This window comes from Condylura cristata, unplaced genomic scaffold (genome assembly GCF_000260355.1).
Source record: "Condylura cristata isolate star-nosed mole 26May11 unplaced genomic scaffold, ConCri1.0 scaffold00016, whole genome shotgun sequence".
NCBI lineage: Eukaryota > Metazoa > Chordata > Mammalia > Eulipotyphla > Talpidae > Condylura > Condylura cristata.
The window spans coordinates 31,149,817-31,176,746 of NW_004567117.1; the positions used below are offsets into that span (position 1 = coordinate 31,149,817).

The window sequence follows — 26,930 nt, forward strand, 5'->3', positions numbered from 1 at the left end:
CTTCACGCCTGCCTAAGTGTGAGACAGAATTCCCACTGAATCAGCCCAACTTCTCGGTTTCTCCCCAGGCGCCCCAGCACCGCTCCCCCCACCTCCTGCAGATCAGCAGAGCTGAGCCTACCTGACCTGATTTTGCCATCCGAGATATTCTGGTTGTTCACACCCTGGGAAGCTTGGGAAATAGCTTCAGAATGTTCCAGATTCAACTGGAAGTGGCTGATGGCAGTTCCCAGCCATAGTATATGCCCTGTATTTGGAAACAAGCGTGCCAGGGAGAGCACATTCTCAGCCACAGACCATGAAGCAGCGGTCACAGAGAAGGTCACTAGTGATTTGTTTTCATTGTTAATGGTAGTCAAAGAGCCAGCATTTGGGACATGATTATCATATCTATTGATTAGAGCAGATTCAAGAGCATCCCTGTCATTCTCGCTTCATTTTTTGGGTGGGGCTCAAAGGACAGTCATTATCACTTGCTCAGAAAAGCTTCAGCCACATGCAAAAGTCCCCCTGGTCCCAGGCCAGGATCTGTGTTTGCAGTAAGTGGCTGTCATTTCTGCATGCCACCTGGAAATCTGCCTCAGGGCTCCACCTATGAATGGGCATGTCACCTGATCTGACCAATCAAGGAACCCCATGTCCACATCCCCAGTGGTTAAGCCAAGGGATAGTCATGTGACAGCAGGGCCAATCAGAATCCTTCCCCTGAAATTGGTTAGACACTGGGTGGGGAGGCGAGGGGGAGGGGGTGTCTGTCTCCTTTTGACTCTATAGGCTCAGGGACCCTGAGGGGGGAGAGAAAGTGGTCAACAAGTCAAAGCCAAGACAGGCAGGCTCCCATATTGTTGAAGCCTGTAGATCACTGTGTCCTCGGAGGTCCCCCTCGAGTCAGCCAGTACAGCCCTTGTGTGCTCAAGCTAGCTTGAGAGTCTGTCACTGGCAACCAGCAACAGCACCTCACAGTGCCTAAGGGCAGGGCCGAGTGGAGAAGTAGAATCACAAGGCTTTGGCATCATGTGGCTAGATGTCCAGACTATGGACTTGGGAAGTCAGCACTATTCAGGGGAGGTCCAGCCCAAGGTGGGGAAGGGCATGCCCAAAGGTGGGAGCAGTTGGGAACTGAAAGGGAGTCTTAAAGCTGGAGAGTGAAATGACCATCACAGGTGATGACCCCCATTGCGCCACCAACACCTGGCAGAATGGCATGGCCTGGATGGAAACAATCCCAAGTCAGTGAAGGAACTACATGCTCTGGTGAACCATTTGCCCTATAGTAGCCACGGAGTAGGGGATCCGTGTTGGCACGGGGGGGGGGGGGGGAGGGAGACTGCAGAGTGCCGTGATAGCTAGCCCCCGAAGAAAGAAGAGGTGGCCAGGCAGGTCCACCTCGACTCTTAGATCACTGAAAGGATGGCCATCGCCCATGGTCTCTGAACAAGCTGGTCCTAGAGGAGAGTGGTGTGAGCACTTCGCACAGAAAAGTGAACCATCAACGCGCATGTGTTCACTCCCCACCTGCGGTGAGTGAGGGCCCATTGCCGTGGACATGACAGCGGGTGAGACAAGACTCCTGACTTGGAGAAAGCTTGTCACTAGCAAAGGGTCAGACCATCCACAAATGTAGGACTTGATATCGGCGATAAGGGCTGGAGGGTAATATGGCAGGGTCTGGATGAGGGGCCCTGGATCTGGCATCAGAGGCGCCGCTAGGAGAGGCCTCGCTGAAGACTTGGCACACAGCAGAAAGCTGAAGGAAGTGAAACTCGGAGCCAGGTGAAAAGTAAAGCCCCATCTATTTGGAAATTGCTTCCCTCGCTCCTATTTAAAGAATCCGCTCCTATTTAAAGAATCCGTCTTCTCTTTTAAGTCCTCCAACCGGTGGGGCTGGGCCCAGCTCACTGCCACAGGCTCCCCCAGACTCCCCCCTCCCATCCCTTCCCCTTCACATCCCAACTTCTCAAAGAAAAAGCAACTTCCTGCCAGCGGTAAACAGAAGTGCACTTTCTCCACCCTACTGGGGAGGTGGCACCAGCAGCCACCTCTACACAGAAACAAACCAGAGTCACTGGGGATACAGAATGTGGATGGGCAAGTTTCCCTCCACTGAAGGCTTTAAAAGAGAAAGAAGGAAACGATGGTGAGTGTGCAGGCTCTGGTGGGACTGCCCATCCACTTCAGGGAGTTTCTGAAGACTGTGACCCTTGTGCCAGGAGCGGGGGCATCCCCCTCACCGCCTCCCCCGCCCAGAGGCAGCTGTTTGGGGCTTGACCACAGGACTCGATCACGCCAGGGTTCATGTGGTTATCCAGCACTGGGAAGAATTTCCCAGCATGCCTTGAGAAACCTGAGACACTGAATGGCTTTCAGGGCTATTGATGTGGCTGGTTCAGGAAATAGCCGTACGTCAATAAATAGTTTTAGGCAGGAAACGGGGCTTAAATGGTTGCCTTAAAGTTTGGGGAAAGGCACTGAGGGTTGCTGGGAGGGACCGTGCCAGTCAGATGAGAACCAAGAGCCAAGTACCAGGCTTTCAAATGGCTTCTCTCAATCTGAGGCCCTTGCTGACTCTGGATGCAAGAGGCTGGACCCAAGGCATGGCTGGTTTCCGTTGGCAGAAAAGGACTCCTTTTCCAAGGAAAATCTGGCAGCCCACAATATCTGTGCCTCCCAGAAGAGACACACTGGCTGCTTTCTGGTGGCCTGAGGGCTGGATATGTTCATAACCCATTTCCCCATCTACTAGTGAGTATCACTTGAACCCTTCAACTGTGCCAGAAGTTTCACTGTCCTCATCCAAAAAAAATCAGTGAAAAGGGTCACGACTTGCCAAGTGTTTCCTGATTATAAAATAAAATGTTCCCAGAAAAATAGGTAAATCAGAAAATAATGAACAGTGAAAACTGCCGGTCAGCTATAGTCCCACTACTGAAAAGCAGCCAGTTAACACTTTGAATATTTCTCATCTTTTTCATTGAAAAAAATTCTCATGGTTGAGATTAGATAGTTCACACAATTTTGCTTTTGCTTTTCTCCTTAACGTGAGCTGTTTCCCCATTCTCTTACAAATATCTCATAAATATGATTTTTAGTGGGGCATGAATCATCATTTTCTTAATCATTTCCCTATTGTTGGATGATTTGGTTGTTCCATTTTCATATGCATTAAACTTATTTTTCCTGTTACTTTTAATTATTTCCTTATGATAATTATCCAGAAGTGTAATTACTAGATCAAACAATAAGAACACTTGTAAGGCTTATTTTAAGATTTTTCAGGAAAGCGATTCCAATTTACATGGCCCGTAGATGAGCGGGCTATCTTTCCATGTCTTCACTAGCACTGACAGTTAGAGGTTTTAAACTTTGCTAATATAGTAGACATGATATTTTTGTTTATTGCAGTGTTACTGAGATTTAATTGATTTTGTTGTCATATCTTTATTAGCAATTTGTTTTGATATATGAATGATCTTTTAATGTCCCTTTTCCATTTGTTCGTGAGGGATTATTTAGCACTTTTATCACAAATTTGAGCAAGCTATTTATGTATTAAGCCTGTTAGCTTTGGTCCATTTATTGCAGTTATATTTCCTAGCATATCAATTGCCTTTCTGTGTGTCTGTACTATTTTGTGGCATTCCTACATTTATCCAAATGTAAATTGGATAAGAATTTAATTCCATCTTTTCCAAGTTTTATGGTTTGTCTCTTGACTTTTTTAAATGCTTGTCTCTTTAGTCTACCTGGAATTCATTTTAGGGCCCAGGGTGAAGGAGGACTGGGTTATGCCCTTTCCCTCCCCCAAACTTAGACAGCTGTCTCTGAACCACCATTTTCGTGAATAATGTTTTCTCTGCTCCTGAGTTGTGATCCTCCGGGGGGCACGTGATAAACCCTGATTGATGCCAAATTTGTTTCTGGTCTGTCTGATCTAGCTGTCCATTCTTATGTCAATTCCATACCCTTTTAATTATTAAAGCTTCAGGATAGGTGAAAAATAGTAAGTATAGGTCTTTCCAATCTTGTGTTGACTTCAGCTATTTCCCGTTATTCTTTCAAATTACTTTTGGGATCCCTTTTTTCAAGTCTTTATTCTGTTCGAATTGTTGTTAAACCTGTGAATGGTTTCAAGAAGCGTTACCATCTTTACACTGCTGTCAACCCGTTAAAGAATATTTTTTATTTCTTCATTTCTTTTAGGTTGTCTCCAAAATCTCTCAGTTTAGTTTTACCATTTTCTTCACGGAAATCTTGCATATTTCCTAATGTCGCTTAAGAATTGTTATTGATTTACTAAATGAAATTTTGTAAAATATCCCACGAATTAATCCTGCCCAAAAATAGCTGTTGGTTTTTTATATCAATTTTGCTTCTCAATGCTATTATCAATTACTTATTTACTAAGCTTTCTTATTAATTCTAACACTGATTAAAGACTTCTCTTTTGTGTTTTGTGTATAGATATGCTATTTCATATATATATGAAATATACATATATAGTATATCAAATCATTTTGCCTCCTTCCATCCAAGGGTCATGGGTGTTACTGCTGTTTTTTAATCAGGTCTGCTGATATAATTTATTACCTTTATAGATTTCCTGATACTAAATCATCCTGGCCTCCCTGGAATATAGTCTACCAGGTATAATGGATCTCTTTGTTAGGATTTTCCTTAGAATCTCACTTTTATTCATATTAGAAAGATTAGTCTGTAGACTTCCTCATTTGTGATTTACTATCATTTTAAGATTTGGGTAATAGGAAACCGGAAAAGCTTATCTTTTTCTCTTCTGGATCAGTTTGCATAGCAAAGCAGTCATATAATATTTTGAAAATTTGAATCAACTTACCTATCAAACTCATAAATTTGGAGACCTCCTTGTAATGGTTTTTCTTTCAGAACTTTTCACTTTTTGCATTTCAGTTTTGTCTGGCTTTATTGTCTTTTTAATTAAAGTTTAGTGATATTTATTTTCTAAAAAAAAACCACGCACTTCATCTTTTTCAACAAGTTATCAATGTAGTGTTTCTTATGTACTCTATATATGTGTATTTGTGTTTCTACTTTTATTCCTACTTCTTTCTTAATTGTATATGTAATTTCCTTTCTCTATTTTCTAATTAATTAATTTCTGACTTTATTTGTATTATGTCTTTTTATATATTCCCTTAGTTATTGGTAGTTTTTTTAATTGACTATATAGTTTAAAACTATCCAATCGCCATATAATGTGACCCACCTGTATAATTTAAAATTTGGTCATCTATTTTGCTTTTCCCAGCCTGTCTAAAATTTCAACACGTAGTCAGTATTTTTCAAACATAAGACTTTTTCCATTCTTTTATTCATACTGTTTAAAAACCAGTGTCTATTTTACACTAACAGCACCTCTTGGCTCATGTAGCCCACGCCAAGCTCTCACCAGCACATGTGGCATGTGATTCCCTCCCGGACAGCACAGGTCTAGATGATATACGTGCTTCCTTTTTCAAATAGTCAAAATGGCTAAGGATATAAATTTACCTTTCATTATAGTTTTAACCACATCCCACAAGTTCTTATAGCTCTTTATATCCAAAGCAATCTATATTGTATATAAGATTCCATTTTTATTCCATCTTTCTTTGAGAGAATACCTTTAAACATCCAAGCTATTGGCTATTTTTTCCAGTTGTTCTTAACTCTTAGTCCAAGTATGTAACCCTGTAAAATTTATGTTTTGAAATTTATAGTTGACTCACACTTACGTTGAGAATGGTTTCAATTTTGTCTTATTAATTGCATTATCTAAATCATGTAAGTTATTAATTTCATTCATTTATTTGACCACAGAATAATAGTGGTCTCATTTTACCACACTGTTCGATTTTTTCTTATACTTCAGTAGTTTGGCTTTATGTATTTTAATGACTGTTGCTTGAAAACTAGTTTGATTTTCCTAGTACTTTGATTTCCTTTTCATTTGCCCACAATTATTTTTGCCCACCCATTTAATTTATGTATCCTCTTTTCAGTTCACCTACTGGTTACTAGTGTTTACTTTTAATATTTCTAAAGGCATACATGAATTTCTATTTCTCTATGACACCTAAATAAAAGCAATAACCCATGAATCTTTACGACCAAAGTCATAAGCCATTGTCTTATGACTTTACAGTCGTTTGTCTCCTTCCATCAGTATATGTCAGTCTTCACAGTTTAATCCTGGATTATTAAGTCACCCTTACTCTGAAATTCTTGTCCAGATTACATTTTAAAATGAAACGTCTTCTCTTGGAGGGAGTATTTCTGACTTCTGACTGAATTGTGTAGCCAAAACTGTAATTACTTATTTTGATTTGGCCTCCTGGGGCCTCCTGGTTCCAGTTTTCAATTTTGGTCCTTTTGCAGTGTGATTTCTTCAGAGTTGAGCAATACGTTTTGTTGACCGGGACATACAGTTGAGCAAGTTTTTAATTTTTATTTACTCTCAATTGTGGTTAAAAAGCACGTAACTTGAAATTTACCATCCCAACCATTTCTGCGTGTCCAGTCATGATAAATACAGTCTCCTTATGTAACCACCTTCCAAAACTTCTTCATCCTGCAAAACTGAAACTGTAACCCATTAAAATGAGTCCTCTTTCCCTCTGCCCCCAGCCCATGCCAATCAACATTCGACATTCTGTGTCCAAATTTGACGCCTTAGCTACTTATCTAAGTGAAGCCCCGTTGCAGTTGTCTTTCTGTGACCGGCATGTTCCCCTTAGTATAGTGTCCTTGTGATCCATTCCCGTGGTAGCACGTGCCAGAATGTCCTTGCTTTTTAAGGCTGAATACTATTCCATTGTGTGTTTGGGACACATTTTGTTTGTCCATTCAGTGACACTTGGATTGCTCCCGTCTCTCGGCTGTTCTAAATAGTGCTGCTGTGATACAAGTGTACAGATCTCTTCAAAATCCTGCTTTCAATTCTGTTTGGCTCCATACCCAGAAGTAGAAATGTTGAATCATATGGTAATTCTATTTTTAATTTTTTGAGGAATCACCATACTGTTTTTCCATGGCAGCTGTACCATTTAATTTTTTAAAAGATAAGCATGTAGGTGGGATTTTTAAAAACATTTGCTTATGTAAAATGTCTTTCTCTTGCATAGCTGGGTGTGTTCTTTTCCCCCCTGAACATATAAGATGGTGCCTTGATGTCTCTGAATTTTATCAAATGCAGGCATATACTTTCACTCCTTTGTAAGGGGCCTAGTTTTTTTCCCCGATAGCTGTTTTTAGAATTTTTCCTTTTCCATCAAATTTTTTAAAAAAAATCCTGTTAAGCACACATGGTGGGAACATTGTGGACCTTTTCAACTGAAAGAGTCACTTCTCTTTTGTTTGTTTGTTTTCAACTTAAGGTTTTTCTCTCTGGTCTCTTTGTCCCATGTATCCTGGTCCTTTATGAAAACTTCTAACTCCTCAGATGTTCACTTTCACCTTCTCTATCATTTTCTTCTTTCTTCCTTTCTTCATCTCTTCATCTTTGCCTTCAGCTTTCTGGTCATTTTCCAAAGGTGTCTTATGAATGCCTTTTCCTGCACTATTCCTTCTGTCCTTTGCTACCTCCAATTTGCATTTTCTCTTTTTTTTTTAAGATTTATTTATTTATGCACACAGAACTGGGGTACAGGCCAGAGGTGCAGAGACAGTGAGAGGATTCACCAGAGACTGTGGGGAGCAGAACAGGCAGATGGACAAAGTACACTGCTGAGGGCGGGTCTGGAGAGGTCTGCGGCGCCATGTGGGTCACCTCCCTGGGTCACCTTCCTGGATGGGGATCATATGGAGATCAACTCAACTCCCTCTGAAGTGGCTACAGCTCGCCTGCTGCGACCCCAGGGAGGGCCCCAATTTGCACTTTCATTTTGCTGTTGGTGTTCTAATCTCCAGTGGCCTCTCTCACTCCCAATGCCCATCTCATCCTTCATGTCAGCCAAAGGTCGTTTTTTGTGTGTTTTTTTTTTTTTAATTTTTTTTTCCTACATCATAATTCTCCCCTCAGGTGGCGTCCCCGTAGTTGAACCATTGCTCCTGTGATCCCTCACCACTCTCCCTTGTGCCCTGCAGGCCCTGCCCTCTTCTGACCGTTCTCCCCCACCACCCTTGCTGTTTACCCCGATCTACGGTCAACCTGCAAGTTTTGTCTTTTCCCAACTCTATGTTCGGTTTTCCTATGTTCCTCACCAGGATCCCCCCTTTTTCATGCCTTTCCACGTGCCACAGCTTCCATATTGTTCTCTCCGACACATAAGCCCATGTTTTGTACTTGGGTCCTTTGTTTTTGGTTTACTCTGTTAACATTCGCCGAGTACCACACTTGCAGTAGGTCTACCAGTTAATGCTCCCCTTTTCAACGCTGCACGATTTTTCCAACAACGCCATATTGCTTTTTTACCCTTTGAGTGAAGAAGGTTCCGTGTAGTCTTGGAGTTAATCATGTGTGTCATCCCTGGAATCACTTTTTGTCTGCTGAGGTAATAGCATCTCCTGCTCAGACCTCAAGTGGGTGGTGCCTTCATGTGAGCGTTCCAAGTTCAATTTCCAATATTTGGCAGCCAACATTCCATAATCTAGCTCCGCCGTCTAGTGAAGTTTGCTAGCCCAAAACAGAGCCCTCTCTCAATGCCACATTTTTTCTGGCGGGATCTGAGTTGAGTACATTTCTTTGATAGAGGTAATCATCTTTTTAAATGTTCTTCTTTGGTTTGTATTGCCCTGAGCTTCCTCCCGACCCCAGAGGGCTTGGCCTGAGGACACAGCTTCCCACCCCATCTCCTTCTGCCCCTGAGTCTCCAATGACTAAAGTCAGAGCAGGGATGATGGGAGCTGCTTGCACTTAGAGACTCTTTGTCAAGGATCCAGAGGCCCACAGGGAGGGGCTGAAGCTCAAGCTACTTACCCATCTAGTCGGTAGGGGTGTAGCTGCTCTGGGAACTGGAGCTTCAACAACATTTTGGTGAATGGCGAGGAGTGTGCTAGTGAACTGTTACCTCCCTTCTCAGTGCTGTCATGGAACTTTATTAGTCTATGTTTGCCTTCCCAGATATTTTTAGGGGAGATGGCCATTGAGAGACGAGCACCATTTTAACTCCTGACTTGGCACTTAATAAAGGCTAGTGTTGGGGTTCTTGACCAAAGGAGGGGTAAGGGGAGTGTGGTCTCCAAGCAGGCAGACCCAGGTTCAGATCCCAGCCCTGCTGTTGCCACATAGCCGTGGACACGTGGGTGACTTCCTAACTACAGTTGAAGACTTATAAAATGGGCCAGTTGTGGGACCTGCCTCATACACTCAAGTGACAATTAAGTATTCCGACTAAGTGCTTGGCTCAGAGTCTGGCATAGTAACAAGGAGTTACAAGCAGTAACTCCTCACGCACATCAGAAGCTGAAACTGAAGCGACTTCTCTTGGGGGTCTTCTCATCCAACCCTTAATCTGGAAGCTGAAGAAGCTGAGAACCCCTCGGTCCTTTTAGATTGCTGGATAGCACTTTGAGCACACACAGGGACAGATTTTAACCAAGGTATCGCTAGAGATTCGGAGATTCTGGCCTGGAGGAAAATGCCCAGCAAAAGTCAGCAGTGGGAGAAGTATGGGACTATGGGATGACCTGACAGTGCCCTGACTTCCCCTTCTTTTGGTGGCATGTCACCCGGACCCAGAATCCTGGACCCGCCTTTGAGTTTTCCAGGTCTATGACCCCGCACTTCCTGTCCCATGGTCTCCAGTTTCTCGACGGGTTTCAACGCACTAGCCACACTCTCATTTTCCAGCCTCCTGTTTGCCTCTTTCAACACCTGTACTGGGCTATACCTGCCTGTTTTCCAGGTATCCTGCCTGTGCCAACACCTAAGTTGTCTTCTCTCCACCTGAAACACCCCCAACCCCCACCCCAGACCCCCACAGCCCAGTCCTAACTCTCCCCAGGCTCTGATTTCCAGGTGAAAGTAATAACACCTACCTCTGAGTCCGAGTCCCTTTACCTGGGGACTCGGATGGCTTTTACTCTCGTCTCTCTTGTAACAGAGCTTTGCAGGGACATGCCTGATCCTGGCCAACAGTGCAGTGCCTGGCACACAGGGGGACAGTAAGGGAGACGAATGAATGAATGAATGAATGAACGAGTGCCTCTCATTTTCCTGTCCGCTAATTCCTTGCATCCTTGCAGCCCTGTCTAGTAACTGTCTCCCACCTGGTACTGGAACCAACATGGAACTCAGCCACCAATTACTGTGTGGGCCAGTGTTCGGGAGTCATGAGGCCAACATTTGGGGGCTAGGGGACGAGGATCCTTTATCCACAGAGAGTGGAATGGGGGCACTGGGAGAGGCGCCATCTTCACCTCATCCATCCACCTCAGTATCGGGGTCAGTGAGGCCAGTCTGGGGGCCCCCATCTGGGGACACGGGAAAGAAGGTACAGGGCCCCGATCCGGGTGACCCTGTGGAGGCCTCTGCATCCATGCTTCAGCCACGGTCACCCGCCCTCTCCCCGCCTCACTGAGAACACCCAGGACCACCCTTAGACAGGGGTACCATTGCAGAACGGGGGTGCCCGGCCCGTCCCCGCCACGGCCAGCCTGACTGTGTGTCTTGTGCCCCCGCAGAAGGACTTCACGGTGCGGGAGGAGCTGCAGCAGCAGGACGTGGAGCGCTGGCTGGGCTTCATCACCTTCCTGTGCGAGGTGTTCGGCGCCATGCGTAGCAGCACGGGCGAGCCCTTCCGTGTGCTGGTCTGTCCCATCTACACCTGCCTCAGGGAGGTAAGACGGGGCTCGGCCAGGTGCGCGGGAACAGGGCTGGAGCCCTGACGGAGGCTCCGACCTTGGCCAGGCGGGCCCGCTCGCTGCCTCCCCTCTCTGAGGTCAGGTTTTTATTTCTTGACAGGCAGGGAAATAACTGCTCCCCGTAGGGGAAGTTGTTGTTAACTTAAGGCTTAAGCCATTGCTAAGGTAGGATGCTGCCCTGAGAGGGGAGGCCCACCAGACTGGTTACCGGCAAAGTATTTACTGGGTAAGGTTTTCCTTCAAATTTTCTTTTTTTTATAAAGATTTATTTATTTGTGCATACAGAACTGGGGTACAGGCCAGAGGCTCAGGGGCGGCGAGAGGCTTCACCAGAGACAGAGTGGGGAGCAGAACAGGCAGATCGACGAAGTACACTGCTGAGGGGAGCAGTGGGCGGGTCAGGAGAGGTCTGCCGCGCCATGTGGTCACCTCTGGGGCAGGCGGGGATCGAACTCAGGCAGAAGTGGCTTTTAGCTTCTCAGTGCTGTGCTTTAACCCGCTGCGCCACCAGGGAGGGCCTCCTTCAAAATTTCACCTGAGAAAGAAACAAAGTGGAATGAGCAAGACACTGTTGAGGACTAAGAACTCAGTGGGGTACTTGCACCACAAGATAATTCAGCCCGCTGTAGAAGGTCGCCCTGGCTGTTCCCTGCGCCCTAAAGGGGTTGAACTAAAAGAGCAAATGTGGCAGCTGCGGAATCTTTGGAGACTGCTAGTGTCACCCAGTGGGAGGTTGGTGGCTCAGGACACAGTCATGAGCGAAGAGGGAGATGCCTGGTAAATGCGTTGCAGTTAAATCTCTGAGCAGACCCAAAGGGACCCACTGTCGCGCCCTGTGGAGAAGGGAGGAGTCCTCCTTATCAGCCTGGTGACCCCGCTTTCTGGAAGGGGGAAGCTGGAAGAGAAGCAGATACAGTGGAGAGGAAAACCAGGAGTCAGGTTCTTGGGTTTGGGGGCCTGTTGGCTACCCATGGGGAGCTGTCCTAAGGTTGTTCGGGTAGAAATATCCGAAGGTCCGGAAGCGGTCAGTGTGGAGACGGCATTGAGTAGTATGTGAGGCTTTGCTGGCTGCCTCATAGGCAAGATTGAGACCCAAAAGGGTCATGTAGAAAGAGAGTGTAGAGGGAGGGGAGACCAGGAGCCCACGAGGAGGCAAAGGGGTGGCCAGGAAGCAAATCAGGGGGGCATGAGTCAGAGAAGCCTCCAGGAGAGGATGAGAAGCATCAGCCTCGGTGCTCCTTGAGGGCAGGGGGCCACATCACACATGCTGTCCCTTCCCGTCCCGCCCGCCACCCCAGGACAGGGCGAGGGCGTGTAAGCACAGTGACCTCGGCGGAGAAGGTCTGAGTGTGGACGAGTCTTAGCCTTTCAGTAAAAGGCTGCAGGGAAAGGGAACTTGTCAGCTAAAGGGAGTGACGGGGTAAGCAACATTTTTGTGTTTTTGAAACATGGAGACACTGGAGCGATTTAAGAAGAGGGAGGAGGTCTGTCGATGTTTTTGACGCATCGCTGCATAGGAAAACCTGCTTGTTCCAGCTGCTCAGTGCCCGCAGTGCTGATGTGAGGGCCTCTCCTGGCACTGTGCAAACCTGTAAGTCTTGTACTGCCCGCGCTGAGCTGTGTTTCTTTCGATGTGCTTGTTTGTTTTTGTTCTTTTTAAGATTTGTTTATTTGTGCATACAGAGCTGGGGTACAGGCCAGAGGTGCGGGGGCGGTGAGAGGATTCACCAGAGACAGAGTGGGGAGCAGAACAGGCCGGCTGATGAAGTACACTGCTGAGGGGAGCAGCGGGCGGGTCAGGAGAGGTCTGCCGCACCATGTGGGTCACCTCTGGGGCAGGCGGGAATCGAACTCATGCTGAAGTGGCTTTAGCTTCTTAGTGTTGGGCTTTAACCCCCTGCGCCACCAGGAAGGGCATGCTTGTTTGTTTTATCAAAGAAAAATGTTGCAGGATTTACTTTTCGCGGGTCCTGCGGGGCATGCTTCTAATGACATCATGCTCAGCCGGCCATCGATGACGGTCCCTGCTCTGCCATGTCCCATGCGCTGGGACTCTTCAGCATCCTTGCCTCTGTGGTGGCAGACACCATCTTGGCCAGCATGGCATAGTCCTCTATTCCAGATTCTCTCAAGACTGGGCATTGTTGGTGAAGACAACCCGCTCTGCTTGGCATTGTCTGACCTTTGCCGAGTCTGTCTGCACCACAGCGTGCACCTTCCACTCTGGAACCTAGAGCTGACGACCCCTGTGATTTTTTTGTCCTCTTTGCGGCCACCACCTTTCTGCCTTGGGGGGGACATGCCCCCAACATGAGCAGGTGGCCAGAAAGCCAGGGAGCGAGAAAGGCCAAGTCATGTTTCTGAACATGTACTCCGGGTGTCGGGCCAGTCTCCTAGGTCCAACAATGGCCTCGCCCAGCTTCATCTCATGCTCAAGGTGTCTTGAACTCAGAATGCAGCCTGAAGAGGGGCCTTGGCTTTGCCTTAAGAATCCCTTTGGGGCAGCCGCTCCTGTGCCCACCTGTGCCTAGGCAGGTGCTTCTTCCCACCCTCTCTCCCTCTTCAGGGAAGCAGCCTCCTGCCTGCCTGTGACCTGTACCATGCCAGGACTTCTCTGCACTGACCTCCCTCAGGGGAGGCCGCTCTCCTAAGACCACCTGCCTGAAACTATGCAGGTCTCTCTCTGCAAACCTGTCCCTTCCGGGGCAGCTCTTCCTGCCCACTTGTGACTATGCAAATGTCTTTTCTCTCCTGTCATTTTCTAATAAACTTTCTGTTTACATATACATATATATATACATGTGTGTATGTATATATGTGTGTGTGTATATATGTGTGTATACATACATATACACATGCATACATATATACACATACATATATATATATATATGTATATATATATAGGAAGAATCCCTTTGGGATGATTTGAAGGTAGCCGCCAGAGGCAGGGAGCTGGCCTGGATGAACTCTGCCGCACCCCCACCCCTCATGAGTTGCCCTGGGACCTGACACCCCAGCTGGAGGCAGAGAGCATTGCTAGGGCAGTGACCTGGCCTGCCCCCTCACATCCCCCTGTGTGATCTGTGCACCTCCTGGTGTTGCCATCACCTGCTCCCCACAGGAAGCAGGGCTGTGGCCGAGTGCTGGCCCTGGCTGCCGGGACACTTCTGACACCGCCTGAGGTAGCGCGAACTTGGTGTGAGATCCGGGAGGTGCCATGAGGTCTGCACAGCTCAAGACCTGGAGAACGTCCCCCTAAATTACTCTGCTCAGATGCATTCAACTTTTTTTTTTTTTAAGATTTACTTATTTGTGCATACAGAACTGGGGTACAGGCCAGAAGTGCAGGGGTGGTGAGAGGCTTCACCAGAGACAGAGTGGGAAGCAGAACAGGCAAATGGATGAAATACACTGCTGAGGGGAGCAGCAGGCTGGTCAGGAGAGGTCTGCTGCACCTTGTGGGTCAGCTCCAGGCCAGGGATGGAACTCACACTGAAGCGGCTGCAGCCAGCTTGCAGTGCTACGCTTTAACCTGCTGCACCACCAGGGAGGGCCACATTAAACTTTTTAAGATGGCGTCACAGACTCTGCGTGCATAGAAAAGCTGAAGCGTAAATAACCAGCTATGGTTTAGCAGCTCTAGTGAGGAAAGAAAGAAGCCAAAGCCCATGCTCCAGGGTATCATGTAGCTGCCTAGTAAGGAAGCTCAAGACCCTCAAGCCTGAGACTAGGCAGCCACCTGGGTTCAAATCCTGCCTCTGCCTCCTTGTCTCTGTGCCGTCTCGGGGCGGGCTCGTCTGCTGAGGCTTGGGTCCTTGTCTGTAAAAGGGAGGCCACACAGCTCACTCTGAAGCGCTGTGGTGTGGAGAGTGTGCTAAGGGCAACTAGGTCAGAATGTGGAAGGAGATGCCCAGGGGACTCATTCTAGGGCGAGGCGGCTGCAGAGAGCTGGGTGACCTCCAGTCTGACTTAGGCCTGGGCATACACCCAGTCTTAAAGGGGCACAGGAGCCGAGTGGCCTGCCCAGGGACACATGACTGGTCCATGCCAGAGCCCAGAGTTCTTGACCTCTGGATCGAGGCTCTTCCCAACAGTGAACTCAGCTCTCTCCAGCCAGACCTTCAGAGAAGACGCCGTGCCTTAGGGACCTCATGCCTCCCTCTGGACAGACCGCTGCTCCCAGCTCCCTGGCAAATCCTGAATTCGCAGAGTCCGCGGCTACCCCCCTGCCTTATCACATGCACACTCACACCTAGTCTGACTGATGTCCTCAAAGCAGGGCGAGCGAGCATAGGAAGTTTCTAGAAGCCAAAGCACTGCTGTTGCCTCTCTCTGAGCTGGAAAAGTTTAAGCTTTTCCCCCACGTTCATTCCAATGGCTGATCCCTAATCTGCAGGGCCTTGGGTCCTGGGTCCTCCCAATTCCAGGCTTTCCATCTGCCCAGTAGACACATCCATATCATGCCTCAAGCCTTTCCAACAAGGGGAGCTGCTCCCCAAAGCCCTCCAGCTCAGTCCAGTTTTTCACATGGACCAGACCCATCCTTTCTGCCTCCCTACGGCCAGAGAGTAGCCTCCACCCCACCCCCGCGCCCAGAACTCACTCTTCGCCTTCCTCACAGTATTGCCATGTTCCTTCCTCAGCTTCAACAGCTCCCCCATGGCTTCCCCTGCATCTTGTTCTTCACAGCCCTGAGTCAAACACAAATCCACAGGTCGTCCTGGCCTGAAGAGTCCCATTTAGAACCAACCTAAGAGGAAAACACAAAATCGACCCAGCATGACCCAGTCCCAGGTCTGTGCAGAAGCCACCTCCCCCAGACCCGGGCCCCTTTAAGGCCGAGGGAGGCCTTATTCCTTAGTGCCTTCAGACTGGAGGGCACTCAGCTTCCCGAGAGCTGCCCTGCCCAGAGCAAGTCCCCCAGGCTTTTCCTTCACACCCTGACCTAGTTGAGTTAACTGTCCTCTGTTACTCAAGCTTGAAACCTGGGACTCCATCCTTGGAGTTTCTCTTTTTCTGGCCCTAACATGTCCTACCAGACCCAGTTTAAGTCACCTCCTCGGGGAAGTTGCTCCAACTCACCCCCACTCACACACATTGATGGCTCCCGAGTCAAACAGCACTCTCTGGCCCTGCCAGCCATCCTCCCTTGGCCTCAGAGCAGTATTAAGGAATGATAGCATCCAGAGTGCTCTGTGCATTCTTTTCCCTTTTAAATTGGACAGCACCCTAAAGATTATAACCCCTATTTTCCGGAAAACAGCAAGCCTAGGCGCTCACCACACAACCAGTGGGCCGCAGTCCACACTGGAGTCCGGGTCTCTGTTCCTGCTCCCTCGCGGGCAAAACAGCAGCTCTTGTTCTAGTGTCAGGCCATGATGCACACCTGATGCACAGAAAGCCAAATAGACCTTTATGGAATGGTTTCTGATTTTGCCACATAGGGTATGCCAGAGATCCTTCTGGATGGAGAAGGATGGAGAAGAATAATTTTCAGTGAGCCCTTTTATTGTTCAAGAGCAAATGGTTCCTGCCAAGATGGTTTTCAAAGTGACTGAAGAGTATTATTGGTGACCGGAAACCGCCAGTCTCCTTGCCCTCCTGTTTACAGTTCATGTTTGCTTTATGAGCTCTTATCATTTTTATTATGGCAAGAACTCTAACCAGGAGATTCACCCACTTAACAAAATTTTTAAGAACCCAATACAGTATTGTTACCTACAGATCTCTAGAAACTGTTCACCTGGCACAACTAAAATTTTATACCAGACGATCAGCAGTTCCTACTTCTCCCTCCCCCAGCCCCTGGCAACCTCCATTCTAGTCTTTGCTTCTGTGAGTTCAATCTATTTCCTCATCTACTTAGAAACATGGGGAATAAGCCTCTGAGACTAGTTTATTTCACTTAGCATAATGTTTTCCAGGTTCATCCATGTTGTCACATGTTGCAGAATTTCCTTCTTTAAGGCTAAATAATATTCCACTCTACATATATACCACGTTTTTAGTCCTTTGAATTGTCAGTGGACAGTTACGTTGCTTGCACATTTTGACTCCTCTAAGTAGCCCTGTAGTGAACAAGGTGGTCCTCTAGCTCTTTGAGTTCTTGATTTTAATTCTGTTGGTTAAATACCCACAAGTGGGATTTCTGGGTCCTATGGTAGCTCTGCTTTATTTATTTATTTTTGAGGACCCTCTGTATTGTTTTCCACAGCTATGGTGTCATCCCATGAAGTCATTGTCAAGATCATTGTCATTTTGCCTTCCCACCAACAATGCCCTATTTCGCCACAGCCTTGCCAATCCTTGTCACCTTTTGGAGTTTTCTGGTTTGCTTGTTTTTTTAGCAATAACTATCCTAAGAGTTATGAGATTTACATTTTCCTGATGCTCCTTGACATTTAGCATGTTTTTATATACTTGTTGATCATTTCCGTGTCTTCTTTGGAAAAATATGACCTTATCCCCAGTTCTGAGGATTTTTGCTGTTGGCTTGTAAAACTTTCTTATATTTTTTGAAAATTAGCTCCTTATCAGATATTTGGTTTGCACACATTTCCTACCATTCTGTAAGCTGCCTTTTCACTCTATTGTTTGTTTCCTTGTGGAGCAGAAGCTTGTCAGTTTGATGTCATCCACCTGTCCACTTTGGCTTCTGTGCTTGGTGTTCTCTCCATGAACTCATTGTCACTCAATGTCATGAAGCTTTTCCCCTAGGTTTTCTTCAAGGAGGTGTAGTTTCTAGTCTCCTGCTTATGCCTCTAGTCCATTTTGAGTTAGTTTTGTATGTGGTGTAAGAATACAGTTTTATTCTTTCAGACATGGCTGTCCTGTTTCCCAGTACCGTGCGTTGAAAGGACTATCTTGGCACATTATGTTTTGGGGGGACTTTATCACAGATCAGATGGCCATACATGCCTGGGTTTATTTCTGTGTACCCAATTCTATCGTGCTGGCCTTTGAGTTTGTTTTAATGACTGTAGCTTTTGTAACAGGTTTTGAAATTAGGACGTGTGATGCTTCTTGCTTTGTTCATTTTCAAATTGACTCAAAATTGTTTTGGTTATTTCTTTGTCTTCTAGAAACTGCTTTTTCTATTTTTATTTAAAAATGCCATTGGAATTTTGGAAGGAATTGCATTGAACTGTAGGTCACTTGGGTAGTGTAGGTATTTTTAACAATATTGAGTCTTCCAGTCCAGTATCAGGATCAAGATAAGGTTTCTTACCAATTCCTAGTCCATGTATTCCAGGAATTCTTAGACAAAGCAAATAGGCATTAAAAAAAAAAGACATCCAAATGGAACAGAAAGTAGTAAAATCATCTCTTATTTGTAGACAGCATAATCTCATACAGAAAGTCCTAAAGTCTCCACCAAAAGAAAAAGTTAGAACCAATAAACGAATTCAGTAAAGTTGCAGAATACAGGGCAACAAACAAAAATCATTTGCATTTCTGCACATGAATCAGTTGTGCTGAAGTAGGAAATTAGAAGACAATCCCGCTAATAAGTGCATCTGAAAGAATAAAATACTGAGAAAGAAACTCAACTACAGAAATGAAAGGCTTACACACTAAAAGTATAAAATATTGAGGAAAAAATTTTAAAAGTCAGAAACGTGTGGGAAGAGCCTCCAGGCTCCTTTTAAATAGTATTCTAAGCCCCGGTCTAGGGTCCAACTGTGTCTGGGAGGCCCCAAGCAGGGGAGGGTGTAACTAGTGTTTATGGCTTGAGCTAAAGGTGCTCCGACCCCCACCCCCGCGGAGCTGACCCCCACCCCCATGACCACCCTCACCTCTGCCAGAGCCCACCGCCCGGCTTTGGGTCTCCCTGATCCTGACCCTGCCATGCTCCTGCTTCCCTTTGTCACCTCTGTGACCCAGGGACGATTTTGCTAGACTCTTACAAATTATCACTGAAGCTTCTCTCTGGGCCCCTTACTTTAAGAGGTTTGTTGCGAATTCTTCTGGCAGGGGATAATGGGATGTTTTTTCGCTTTTTTTGTTTTAAAGATTTATTTACTTATGCATACAGAACTGGGGTACAGGCCAGAGATGCAGAGAGGATTCACCACACACAGAGCGGGCAGCAGAATAGGCAGATCTACTGAAACACACTGCTGAGGGGAGCAGCAGGCAGGTCTGGAGAGGTCTCCTGTGCCATGTGGGTCACCTCCGGGCCTGGCGGGAGTCGAACTCATGCTAAAGTGGCTTTAGCTTCTTACTGCTGTGCTTTAACCCGCTGTACCACCAGGGAGAGCCCATTAAGGTTTATTTATGCTTACAGAACTGGGGGTACAGGCCAGAGGTGTGGTGGGTGAGAGAAAAAGTGGGGAGCAGAACGGGCAGATCCACTGAAACACACTGCTGAGGAAAGCAGCGGGCAGGTCAGGAGAGGTCTGCCACGCTGTGTGGGTTAGCTCCCTGGTGGGGGATCAAACTCAGGCTGCAGTGGCTTCCTCCAGAGCTTTAACCCGTTAAGCCACAGGAATGTCTTTTAACCCTGAGGCCTTTTCCCTTTCTCCCTGGCACCCCAGGCCTGTTTTATCCACTCCCTCTCACCCTTCTCCAGCCTCCCCTCCCATGCCAATCCCTCCAGCCCATGGCTATAGGTGATTGCCTCCTCCTGCCCTCTTCCTAGCTGACACCCACCACCAGAGGTCAGGAGGAAGGGAGAGGCACCTTCTACCAGGAATCTCTCACCCCTTTGCACCCTCTTCAGCCCTCACCAGCCTGTCCCTCTGGTTGGCTTCCCTGTGGTCCTCCCCTCTATCCCCCAAGGGCCCCATCTGCCTTGCAGAGGAAGGGCAGGGAGGGTGCAGGTACCCTGAGGGGTGTCTCCAAGAAGAACACCCCCAGAGAGGCAACTGGCTGACTGCTGGAGGAGGCTTGCAGACACCGGTGGGAGGAGAGGGAGGAGGACCCGGGGCAGCAAGTCAGGCTCCTCAGGAAATGAAATTGCTCAGTGCAACAATGACAGAGTTTTAGACGTTTTGCGTGAGTGTGCATTCAATCGTTTGCATTGTCTCAGCGTTGAGGGAAATTTGACCTTGGAAAAGGCTGCAGTGAAGTGGGTGTGGGTGGAGGTCCCCTGCTGGTCCCCAGGGCTGAGAGTCAAACAGAACATTCTCCAGTGCTGCCCAGTGGGCTCATCCTCCCTGCCTAGAGCAGGAGACAGGCAGGACCAGGACTGAGTCCACTTTGGCCAGGAGGCCAGGGTACGCTGTGCCCGGGCTAGGGGTGGACTGTGATGGGGACGAAAGATTCAAAACCCTCCACGGGCCCAGAACTTGGACTCTGCGTTGGGAAGCTTTTGCAAATTTGCAAACACTCAGCCGCCTCCTTCAGCCAATTAAACTTTCTAGGGCTGGGGCTGAGAGGAAGATTTAACCCCTCCAGGTGACCCCAACATGCAGCCAAGATTAAGAAACACAAATACTCACATCTCAGGTGCATCCAGTAAGCTGTCAGCCCAAGAGCACTGTGGGCTGGGAGCCAGAAAAACAGGGAGCACCGTTTGAACCCCGGTTCTGCCATGGACGAGCACACTGCTCCCACTGTGTTTCTACACGAGGCCTCTTGCCTCCCTCCTGCCTTAGGTACCTTCTTCTCCAGCCTGACCCTTGCCGTCCTCGTGGCCAGGATCACTGGCCACCACATCCCCACCCTGCCCTGAGTCCTCCTCCTCTAACATCCCAAGCGACGTGCGTCCTTGTGCAACATGGGGGTGCTGATGCCTGTTCTCTGGGTGTGGCCTTTGCCTGGTGGTTGTATTAATGCTGTGACCCCTTTGGTTGCTCTTAAAACTTCCACTGGTGTCTAGGAGCTGGACTGGGTTTCATCTATCAAGCAATCCCCACTGCACTTTGCCGCAGACTCACTGGCACTTGGTCAACAGTGATTTGTTGTGGGAAAATGCCACTGTTGTATTAACTGCAAAACTTGCCATTTGTACTAGAAGGAGGGAGCATCAATTGCCCTCCACCTGGCAACCACACCCACAGAAATTAAGCAGCAATGAATATTCATGATGTTATAAATATTGAGGTGGGGGGATTTAGGGGCACAGCCAGCTTGGGGGGGGGGACAAAGGAGAAGGAAAGCAGGGGTGGGGGGGCTTAAGCAGGCTCAGACAGGTATTCAGAGTTGGGGGAGAAAACTTCAGAAAGAAAAGTTTAAGCGCAGAGGCATGAGGGTCAGAATTGAGCTTCTGTGACAGATGATTAAGAAAGCACCCGAGGGATGCGCTCTGAGCTGTGCTGGCTCACATCGGAGGCATTCTGGTGGATGCAAAACGATTTGAGGAACCTCTGAAAGTCTTTAAGCCAGAGAGCAACACCATGGAAGGGATACAGGAGAGTTTGTTTATTCATTCAACAAACATCGACTACTTCCTTGTTGCACTCAAAAGTCTCCTAGACACATTTCCTGCTAGAAATGTGTTGGGATAAGAAAGTCAAATAATTCTGGGGCACTCCCTAGCCAGAGGGACCCACAGGTAATTCTGTGCACAGGGGAAAATGCAGCGCTCAAAGAAAAAAAAAAAGTGAGTGTGGGAAGAGGAAAAATGTGGGAGGCCAGATGGCAGATGAGACAAGGGGATTCTGCCTGGCAAGGGTCTCTGAACCGAGAACAATTCTCGGCTCCTTGTGGTCTTTAAAGTTGTTTTTCTATTATAAGTCAATCAGAAAGCCTAAGGGGAAAGTGAGGGGCTGGAATGAAGCTTGAAAACTCAGAACCTTTTTCCATGAACAGTTTATTCCAGCCCTAATCTTAGGCACAGACCCCGCCTGGAATGTTCCTCTAAGAATGTAGCCTTCCTGGGCAGGTACACAGCCTCTGGGCACTGGTTGAGGAGGCAGGGCTTCTCCAGGTCCAGCAGCTGCCGCTATGAATACCCCAGCTTAAGCAACCATTCCTGTCACCTCTGCCGAAATAACTCCCTACAGTTTTGTTCCCTCCAGAGCTGCAGCCCCCCCTTCCGCTTGGCAGCCAAGTCACTCCGCGTCTCACGGTCCTGACCGACCAGACGCCCCCACCCCACCACCCCACACTCAAGTGCCCCCCCACACTGAGGCCACTGAGGTCCTCACCCTCCTCCAGCTAACATTCGGGGCCCTCCACCACCTCCATTCCCTGACCCTCTGACGGCCCTCTCCCTTTAACTGTTCCACTTCCTCAGCCAGACTCTGCAAACTGAAATGTGAAATCTGAAGCCAGTGTTCCCCTTAGCAACCATGGTAACACAGGATCTGATAGAGAGCCTGGAGTTATAAAAATACCAGCTTCCCCCAGACACTGATTTCCAAAGGGAAACCAGTCTCCTCGCCAGAACCGTTTTTAAACAGTCTTAAAACTCAAGAGATTTCCAAACCCATCTCAACATGGCTTCGGAAGACGTTTCTTCAAGTCCCATTTGGAAAGCGGTGGTGGTTGCAAGCTTTGGGTATTTTCTCTAAAATACAGAGATTCCGAGAACGTGCCTCTCTTGAGTTAGCTAGCCTTGTAAAGAATCTCCAAATAGGAGCGTGTTTTCTTAGGAAGCATCAAATAGTCGGCTTTTTTCTTCTTCTTCTTCTTAAGTTAGATTGAATCGCGACGCCCAGTGAATCCCGCCATTCCCGCGGGCTCCCAGAGAATCCTCAGCCGGTCCAGCCTCCTAATTACACAGGGAGAATGATTTGATTCACTTCCCCTTCCTTGGAAACAATTTTGATGAACATAACCATCTCCTAGCATAAGTCCCCCTCTGTGATCTGACGTGGGGAAGTAAGCGGTAGGAGTGTTTTCACTTTTCTGCCCCCAAAACTCCCGGCCCCAACCCTCTCTCCCCTCCGACCGCCCCTCGTCAAGACCCCCGGGACGCCAAGCTCTTCCTCTGGCACTTTGCCTCCCGGTGGCCTGCAGGGGGCGCTCGCCTTGCGGGGTGGGGCGGGGGCTCTCCCAGGAGGGTGGGGACCGCGCTGCAGACCCGCCTCCTGCGCCCTGGGCAGACTCATTCTCCCGCCTCCTTCCCCTGCGTGCTCTCCTCCTTCCTCTCATCTCCTGGGGCCATGCCTTGTAATTTTGAAAAATAGTCTAACTCAGTAATTAATGTCTGAACTTCAAGAGGCCCCTGCTTTTTGCAGAGTCGCGCTGAAGGCAGGCGAGGACCGGGGGAGCTGAAGGCCCTGGCGGAGAGGCGGGGATGCAGATTTTTTCTGAAATGGGGAATAGACAGCAGAGCACGAATTGTATCTGGCGGGAGTTGTGTGTACAAGATTTGCACAAACACATGTATTTGCCGAGATGAGCTAGTCCTTTGGGGTTGAAAAAAAAATGAAGATATCCACCCGTCTAACCCCCTTTGGCGTTTCTCTCAGTTAGCTGATGCCAGAGTGGGCCCAGCCAACTTGCAGCTGGGGGGGAGACAGGCCAGGGTGAGGGCATTGGCTGGGAGGAAGAGGGAGTGACCTATATATTGAGCAGATAAGGAATCTGTCGCTAGGAGGGAAGAAAAATGGCCAACAGTAACTTCAGATAACCCGCAAGTCAAAAAATAATATCAGTTTCCCACCCGTGCAGACAATGTCAGAGGCCTCCCTGCATCCCTGCCTGAGCCCCTCAACCCCAAACCCCAATGCCTCCTCAGGGTCTGCCCACCCATCTCCACCCCAGCCCGACCCCACTCCGATACCATCCACCCACCCATGCAGGTGCCAACTTTGGGTCCGCTGTGAGCAGGCGCGGCCCGTGCACACTCCAAGGGGCTACAGAGCAGAAGTGAAAACTGGGGTCTGGGCTGAGAGCTCGACATAATGAATCACACCCATATCTCCCCGTGACCCAGCCTGCCTTCTGTAAGCTGCTGCGGCAGCTGCCAGGACCCACTGTTAAAAAGCCGACACCAACGGTCGATGTGACCCTTTATGCTGCTCGGATGGATGCAATGGGAAGCCAGACACAGGAACCACCTCTTCCCTTTCTCTAGAACCCAGCTGTTGGCGGGTGGCCCGTATCACTGCCATCAGCAGTGAACAGGCTACCAGGCCAGCCCAGAACCTGTAAAGGAACCTCCCAGAGGGCGACTTTTGCATAGCCAGAACTCCGGAGCCAGAGACACCCAGATTCCTGACCCTCTCAGGGGCTCAGCTCACATGGGGATGAGAATTAAACAGAATTTAGTAGGTTTGCTGAAACAAAGACCTAAAATAGAGGCATCTGTCGGCAGCACACTTGCATCACATAAAACGAAGTGCTTAATGAGAAAAAGTGGGAGTAGACAGGGTAGAATAAGTCCCCGTCGGGATGCCTTCTTCCAGCGTTCCACCCGGGTCTGTGTTGAATGTCAGTTCCTGATCGTCCCGCTCACCCCAGCCTGCCATCCTGTTTTTCTGTCTGCAGCCTGCTTTCTTTTTCCCAATCGTTAGTCTTACCTTAGTCTTCTTGGATAATCTATTTGATTTCTGACTCCCCAGGCAGTGTGGAAAGTCTCAAGGTAGAGAGTGTATCTGTTCTACTTACAGTCACATCCTCCAACATCTAGAACAGTGCCTGGTATGTAGTAGGTGCCCAGTAAAAACTTGTGTAATAATAGTAGAGCACCAAAAGTGAGCAAAGTGAGTCTGGAGGTGATCTGGGAAACTTGTCTAGCAGAGATGAATCCAGAATCCTTGAAAGGGCAAGGTGAGCCAGCTGGCTTGTAGTGGCCCCTGAGAGAAGCCCCCCTGCCAAGCAAAACCCCAGGGAAACATTTGTGCTCAGAGCATGAGTAACCAGAGCAACATGCTGCCCACTGGTAAAGGGCTTGTGTACTGTACCCACGTTTCACTCTACTTTCGTGCTCTTTCCTTGACTTCAGTCTGCCAAGCTTCATGTGAGGTTTAGTCTGCCTGAAGTCAAAACCCCACAGCCACAGTCATGACAGGTCAGGGTGGGCTTCGGGCACACCTTCCTGGCCTAGGAGCTTTGGGGAGGGTGCACAAGTGAGCTCTTGCTGTGTGCCTGTCAGCCTTCACCTGGACCTGGCCACGCAGGAGAAGGAGAAAGAGGATGCAAAAGGGCGAATAAGGAGGAGACGATGCGACTAAGAGGCACTAGGAGGTGAGAAGGGACAGCCACGGTCGCAGACATTGAGGACATCAGAAGCCTCTTAATCCCTAACTATCCAGCACCGAGCCAGCTACAGAGCAGAGCACATGTCCCGATAACGCCACGGGAGCGCCGCGTCCTTGTGCACTTCCTAATGGACACGGAGAACTCTCGTTAGTGCCGTCCGTGTTATCCAGTATGTCCAGAGAACGGTGTTTTCAAAATGTAATCAATGTTTAAAAGTATCGACAAGATTTTTATATATATTTGTCTGTTTTTTTTTTTAAGATTTATTTATTTATTCATACAGAACTGGGGTACAGGCCAGAGTTGCAGGGGCAATGAGAGGCTTCACCAGAGACAGAGTGGGGAGCAGAACAGGCAGATCGATGAAGTACACTGCTGCGGGGAGCAGCGGGCGGGTCAGGAGAGGTCTGCCACGCCATGTGGTCACCTCCGGGGCAGGCAGGAATCGAACTCATGCAGAAGTGGCTTTCGATTCTTAGTGCTGCACTTTAACCCGCTGCGCCACCAGGGAGGGCCATATATTCATCTGTTTTAGAGATGTAGACAACTTTTTTTAGCTAAGCCTTTCCGGGCCTGGAGACTTGCTTGTGGAATCCTTGAGCCTCTGGACCCAGGTCCTCCAAGCGCTGTACGGGGGCCTCGAAGCAAAGGAAGTAGTATGAGCTCAAGGCCCGTGTGCTAGTTTGGTTGAATGGCTGGTGGGTTACAGACTCCAGCTCCCCGTAGGGTCTGCGGGAGGCCATCCTCTGGAGGGTGAAGAGTGGTGGGGAGGACGAAAGGAAGGGGCAGGAGAGGTAAGAGAAGAGACAAGCACCGAAGAGGGTGCCGAGGACACTGGACGGCCGAGGACAGTGGACGGCAGACTGCAGGACAGGACGGATTGGGGAGGGCAGCCCGAGGGCCGCTCCCACCTCCTCTGCACAATGGCCAATAGAAATCCCGGCCCAGTGCGTGGAAGGCACAATTAGCTCATTCTTTCGTTGCCCTTTTGATTACACTGTTGTTCTCAGGACTGCCATTTCTGTAATTACGACCTTGTCCCTTACCCAGAGGTATTGAAACATGAAAGTATTTGCTGAATCTGGTTTCCCAGGGTTAAAAGCCAGACTTAGGAAATGCAAACACACATTCACTAACTAATTATCCTTTAATGAAGGCCGAAGCCCTGCTTAAAACAATTAGCTCTGGGAATTGAACAGTAGGTACAACCCCACTTTTTGCTAATTGTTCTTCCCTGGTAGCCCGGATATGGCCGTTTGGGAGGGGAGAGGGATGGGAGGGGGGCAGCAGGGGATGAATTAGTCCTGCTGCTGTTGGTCTGGGCTGGACCGAGCTCTGCTTGGTTTGGGAATGTTAGTCAGAGGAGAGCTTGAGGTGTGGGGAAGAGCAAGGAGGATGTGGTTTGGGCAAGGGGAGTCGAGAGGCTGCCCCAGGCTTGGATGAGGGCCATGGGAAGTCTCAGAAGCTCCTGCTGGCCACACTGAGGTGGCTTGCCTGGCTGGAGCTGAGGGTGTGGGCCAAGGATTAGCTGACTGGAAAGCAATTAGCTGAGGTGGGGCTGGCTGGGAAAATACCTGGAATCCCAGGGCCAGAGTTGAGACTTGCTTGGGGAACGCTGCAGGCAGGAAGCCCCAGGGCTCCAGGGAGTGAGACACTGGTGAGGGTGGCTGCCACCGGCCAGCCCAGTGCTCACAGCCCAGTGCTCGTTTGCCTCTGGGTGATGGGGAGACATAGATTCTAAAGTGTGACTGTCAGGGAGCACACAGGCCTGGAGGAAGGAGGCCCGTCATCATCTCCTCTCTCCCGACGACCCTGCATCCCAGCTCGTCTGCTCCCGTCTTCCTCCACTCCTCTCAGACTGGGGGATGTCTTAAGGCCTTCCCTGCCCCTTGCCCAGGGAGATGTTTTGGGACTGGGACCTGCTTCCCCCGCAGCAGTGAAGCCTCTGCAGAATATCCCACATGCAGCACAGCTTGCAGAGAACCTCTGGGGTCTGTCCTGGGGGGGGGGGG

General features: G+C 48.7%; 1 protein-coding gene across 7 annotated transcripts in view; it reads left to right on the forward strand.

The window, feature by feature from the left end:
* CTIF (CBP80/20-dependent translation initiation factor) overlaps window positions 1-26,930 on the forward strand; it is a 247,013-nt gene that overhangs the window by 199,932 nt on the left and 20,151 nt on the right. For all 7 annotated transcript variants that reach the window (XM_012725942.1, XM_012725944.1, XM_012725945.1 and 4 more), the window contains one exon: window positions 10,639-10,794. In XM_012725942.1, the coding sequence (XP_012581396.1) occupies window positions 10,639-10,794 (156 nt within the window). The remainder of the gene's footprint in view (window positions 1-10,638; window positions 10,795-26,930) is intronic.